Consider the following 5,828-nt stretch of genomic DNA (forward strand, 5'->3'; position numbering starts at 1 on the left):
TTTTCTTTTTCTTTTATGCTTTTTAAAAGACCAAAAAGAAGGAACCATTTCAATTAGAAATGCATAAGGAATATACTCTTGCTTTGCTCATGGGATAGAGAGAAAGGATAAAGGTTAAATTTTCCACCTTTTGTCCCTAATCCTCTACCTGTGGAGGACTGGCTCACAGGCTTCTTACCCCACATACGTAATTAAAGTACAGTAAATATAAGCTGACTGAACTGTTCAGCAAAAAGTTGGCAGTTCGAACTAGCCCAGAGATTCTGGAGAAAGACCTATCCATCTGCTTCTGGAGAGATTAAAGGCAGGAAAAGCTTATGAGGCAGTTTGCTCCATTCCATGGGGTCAGGGTTTTTGTTGGATACCATTGAGTTGAAACGAAATCCCCAGCAGATTTTTAGAGGCATTTAATCAGACAGGAGAAGATTGTCCATCTTTCCCCTTTGGAGCTGCTGGCAGATTAAAACCATGTGCCTTTGGATTGGCAGTGCAGTTTCTTACCACTAGGCCACCAGAGGTCCCCGTGGAGTCACTAAGAGAGAAAAAATCAACTCTAAGGCATCCAGGAACAACCACAAAATCCTTTATATATCAAGTATTGGCTTCAGAGATAAAAGTGCCTCAAAAACCTCGTAATACCCACAAAAAACATCTTCTGGGTAATTACTAACGGTAAATATGAGCAAATCCATTCTTGTAAATACACATTTCTCCACTGATGGATATTTCATTTAATCTCCTGGATTGTATTTCTTAGTTTCTCCTTCTCATCTCTTTTGTCCTTTTCTTTTTTGTTTATTTTAAAAATTCAGTTCATTTTATTCTTTTTTCTTTTTAAAATCTTAATTCAGTCTTTATAGTTTGGCATAGTTCAGGAAATCTATTAAAAATAATTGTGGTGGCTTTATTATCTGACTTCAGGTTTACCAGTTGAGACCTGCTTTCTAGTTATATCTGAATTTGTGCTTTTTGGCCGTATTTTGAAAAGTATGTTAAATGGTGCTTGCACATCTCTAAAGAATTCCATTAATTTGATGGTTATTTTGTACTGCTTTGCAAAGGTTCGTGAATTTAACACCCATGAATGTTAGTAATTAAGTAAATGATGGCCAAGCCAATGGAAAAATTTGTCTCCTTTTGCAGTTCTTCTGATTAATGAGGGTAATGGCCATTGTTAATGTGCAGAAGAGTGAAAATAAAGAGAGCCTTTTCCGTTAAGAAAAGGGGAGCCGTTATGAAAAAGTGAGAGACTATGAACACTGGCAAATGCATCTGGACAAAATTCCAACCTGTGCTTTCAGCTGAAAATTCTCTCTGCCCTGAATACTGACCTATGAAATTTAGTGGCTGACTGAATTCTTTATTAGACAATAATACATTCTAGTAGTTTTGAAGCATTTGGATTTAGGTCGTTTAGAAAGTTATGTGTGAATCTTTTTTGTGAAAGAAAATGACTTTCTTTTCCAAATTGTGTACTCTTGCTTGGTGTAATTGTTACTAAATTTCAAATAGTTTCTGGTTATAAATGATAGTTTACAGATAATCAAAGCGAGATAATTTAGTTGCTGATGAAATGATCTTTCAAGGTGTTAATGCTTATGCATTTTCTTTTCTCCAAAGATTCCCTTGTTATGCCACGGCCAAACAAGAATCATCAGTGGCTGTTCAATAAGACCTGTCGCCCTCTTGTGGATGTAGTAATAGATCCATACCTTGTATGTCATCTTCGACCACATCAGAAAGAAGGAATCATATTCCTTTATGAATGCCTGATGGGAATGAGGTAGGAACCGAATATAGTTGGAGAATTAAAAGTTAGTTTTACCTGAAGAATTTGGCCTTTTGACCCTAAGTCTTGAGAGATAGTATCTAAACTTTGGAATTTCTAGTGATTCAGGTGTCTTTGGTGGGTGCCACAGACTACACCTGCCTAACCTATTATGCTAATGAGAGGTAACGCTTGGATTTGGGCTTGCCAAGCTAGAAAGTCCCATCATATGATACCAGCTCAATCTCAAGAGGTTGAATTCAATCAGGCATGCCTATGTAATGAAACCCTTTTAGAGTCTGTAGACAGGAAGGTCCATGAACTTTCTGGTTGATGAAAGGCGTTAGAAATTGGGAGGGTCATGTTGTCGGTGGAGAATAGAAACTTTGCATTGTGAATTCTCCCAGGTCTTGCCCTACATTCGTCTTAATCTGTTTTCTTTTTGCCATAATAAAATGGTAATGGTAAGGTTCCTGAATCGGTGGGTCATTCTAGTTAATTATGAAGCCCAAGGGAAGTAGGAGTCAGCAGATCACAGATTACCTGTGAGCTTACGGCAGGCATCCAGCGTAGCCAGCAAGCCAGAGTTAGGGTATTGCGGCAACCTCAAAGCTCACGTGTAGTGTTTGAAGTTTCAGGCTGACTTGGCAGTCTAGAGAACTGTGCCTATTAATTTGTGAAGTATGATGCTAATTTGAAATTAATGAGGTTCTGCACCTATATTTAAGATCAGAACTGGAGTGGAGCAGAACCATATGAATTTATTAGAATTGGAATAAGAATGTGTCCCTAGTATTCCTCTAATGACAGTTTTTGTGTTACTTATCCACTTCCATAATAGCTTGTCTTCGGAAACCCTATAAACCTGGAGAAAGGATGAAAGTCGCACAAGTATTGAGGACTTTAGTTCATAGTGTCGCTGTGAGTTACCTACGACTCGAAGGCACTTAACAACAGTATAGCAATAATAGGTTTTTAGAAAGAGTCTAATATGTCTCAGAAAGTACAGTGATTTTAGTCAATCCATCTTGTTGAAGGTGTCTTCCTAGCTTTTTCTGACTCTCTGCCTTTCCCAGCGTGGTATCTTTCTCAAGGCTGGCCTCTCCTGACAAAATGCCCAATGTATGTGAGATCAAGCCTTGTCATCCTTCCTTATGTGCAGCGCCTTGGCTCTACTTCCTTTATGCGAGAGTTATTTGTTCTGAATAATATTGAGAACTCTGGACCAGAAGAATAAACTTCCATGTATTGGAAGAAGTACACCCAGATAGATGTTCCTTAGAAGTGAAGATAGACTTTCTCTTGGGTACTTTGGCCGTGTTTCAGAAGAGACCAATTCCTAAAGAAGGCCATTATGCTTGGTAAAGACTCAGTGACAGAGTGGAAGACTTTCCCAAAGTGGATTGATGCATTAGTTGCAACAGTGGCTCAAACACAGTATGTTGTGAGGATGGTACAAGACCAGGCACTGTTTTATTGATCTAAAATTTTTGTTTTGTTGATCTATAGTTATATAATAAACCACAACCCAAAGTCATTTCCCTTGAGTCAGTTCAGACCTATGTTGATCCTGTGTTGGCTTTCCAAGGCTGTACAGTATGGGAGGAGACTGCCTGTCCTCTTTCCTGGAACAGCTAGTGGTTTTCAACCCTGACTTTGTGGTTAGCAGCCTTGTATATTCTGCACTATGCCACTGGCTCCTCAACATACTTGTCAATTTTTCCATATACTTTGATGTGGAAGGTTGCTGTTTTGGTTATTTCTATTGACACTAAATATAATAAATTAATAAATGATACTTACTTTTCCTAGTATATTTCTCTTGGACTTTATATGTGTGTGTGTGTGTGTGTGTGTGTCTGCATATTTTAAAAATATAAAGTAGTATTAATGCATGGACACAATAATATTCTTAACATTGTTTTGTTTAAAATTGCATTAATTTAGAGGGAGCTCTGGTGGCCGAGTGGCAAGAAGCTGCACTGCAATCCTAGAGGCGTGTGGTTTGAATTCACTAGATGCTCTGCTGGAGAAGGAGTGATAATCTCCTCATGTGCCAGTCAGATCCAATTTGACAGTACACACACACAAATAATAGTAAAAAAATTGCATTAATTTAGTAAACCTGTATAATAACAAATGTATTAATTTACCACATATCAAATCTTTAGTGTTTAATTTTGCTACAGTAGTACGTAAAGCTATTTTGTTTGAAGACTTTCTTTGTTATCAGAAAATGTAAATATAGCTCAATAAATTTTGTTGTTTGATATTATAATATCTTTTAAGTTATTTTATTAACTAACAAAAAAGAGCTATAAAAGAAATGAGTTATATAAATCAGATGTATTAAAAACCTGGGGAACATTGTTCATTGGGTGTTAGAATTTATCAAATTGCAGAGTATCAACTCTAGTTCTTGACTAGTGAGTGATGATTATTTGTGTGTGTGTGTGTGATGATTTTAAGAGCATAACATTTTTTCCATTGTGATATAAAGAAGTGCAATTATTTCCTACAGAATGAATGGCAGATATGGAGCTATTCTTGCCGATGAAATGGGTCTAGGGAAAACACTGCAGTGTATTTCGCTCATCTGGACTCTCCAGTGTCAGGGACCTTATGGAGGCAAGCCAGTAATAAAGAAGACACTTATCGTCACACCTGGAAGCTTGGTGAATAACTGGATGAAAGAATTTAAAAAATGGCTGGGAGGTGAGAGGATCAAGATATTTACTGTGGATCAGGTAAGAGAGTTAAAAAATTTTAATTGTAGTCATTTTGTAAGTCAGAAGCTTTTCAAATCAGTATTGCAGTTTTTGGTCTCTCTCATACAGTTTTTTTTATGTAAATAACTTTCTAACGCCTTTGTACAGTAATGGAGTGTTAGGGCTTACATTTTTACTTTGAGTTAATGTATTCTAATGCTTGATATGTGGTTGTCAGGATTGTGCTGCTTAAATTTGATTTTCTGGCCTTGATTTGTTAAAGATTATGTTGAATTGTTTTGGGTTTGTTGTGTTGTATATTTGGTTTGTTTTTTTTCTTTCTTTCTTTTAGGATCACAAAGTAGAAGAATTCATTAAATCTCCATTATATTCTGTTCTTATCATAAGTTATGAAATGTTACTTCGTTCCCTTGATCAAATTAAGAATATAAAATTTGACCTTCTTATTTGTGATGAAGGACATCGCTTGAAGAACAGCGCCATTAAGACAACTACAGCCCTCCTTAGCCTCTCTTGTGAGAAAAGAGTAATTCTTACAGGTCAGTATTTACTTTTCTGATATATGATGGAATTTTTGTCTCCTAACTATATCATTGTTGTTATGTATTGTTAGGTTGGAACCAACTCATAGTAGGTTTTCAGAGTCAGTAAATTGCACAGAAGGAGATAGCCCATCAAGCTCACTCAGAGCAGCTGATGTTCTTGAACCATGGGCCTTTGGACTTGTAGTAATACTCTTTGCATTTGTATGGATTTCATACTAATAAACCTGTATTAATGGAATCTTGGTACAATTTGGAATCTTCAAATCCTTGTGTAATTTTCAACAACTCAGATTTTGTGGTTCTAGAGGAATAACTACAAGTGGTATAATGGTTAAAAAGTGAGAGCCAGAGGTAGGCTACCCCTGTTGTTTCCCACTTCTGACGTTTATGACAGTCCCGTTTTGGATACCGTATTTCACTATATCAATTGCTTTGCCTATGAAATCATCATAATTCAATTATTTACTTCATAGTCTTATTTTGAGGATCAAAGCTGTCAATCCATGTAAAAGTTCTTGGAAAATTGCCTGACTCATGATAAGTGTGCAGTAGGGGTCAGTTATTTTAAGTTTATGTGCTGTAGGTGCCTCATTTAAAGCTTCTGGCTCAGACTTTGCCTCAAGACGGGGTGGACCATGAGTCAGTACAGAGAGCTTTTCCTACTCTCTCCTTTTCAACTTCACATCTAGACTAGGATCAGTTCCGAGCAGTTTAATGTAGCTTCTCTCTTCCCCTCACCTTTGTTGTTGTTGTTGTTATGTGCCGTCGAGTCGCTTGCGATTCATA

The 5,828-nt window shown here is 36.9% G+C and overlaps 1 protein-coding gene across 1 annotated transcript in view; it reads left to right on the plus strand.

Moving 5' to 3' along the window:
• Nucleotides 1-5,828, plus strand: part of RAD54B (RAD54 homolog B (S. cerevisiae)) — a 90,363-nt gene that overhangs the window by 46,521 nt on the left and 38,014 nt on the right. The window contains exons 6-8 of the mRNA XM_006884626.1: nt 1,621-1,783; nt 4,290-4,515; nt 4,829-5,036. Of these exons, the coding sequence (XP_006884688.1) occupies nt 1,621-1,783; nt 4,290-4,515; nt 4,829-5,036 (597 nt within the window). The remainder of the gene's footprint in view (nt 1-1,620; nt 1,784-4,289; nt 4,516-4,828; nt 5,037-5,828) is intronic.

The sequence above is a fragment of the Elephantulus edwardii genome, unplaced genomic scaffold, assembly GCF_000299155.1.
Source record: "Elephantulus edwardii isolate Elephantulus edwardi_28Jun2011 unplaced genomic scaffold, EleEdw1.0 scaffold00036, whole genome shotgun sequence".
In the NCBI taxonomy this organism is placed as follows: domain Eukaryota; kingdom Metazoa; phylum Chordata; class Mammalia; order Macroscelidea; family Macroscelididae; genus Elephantulus; species Elephantulus edwardii.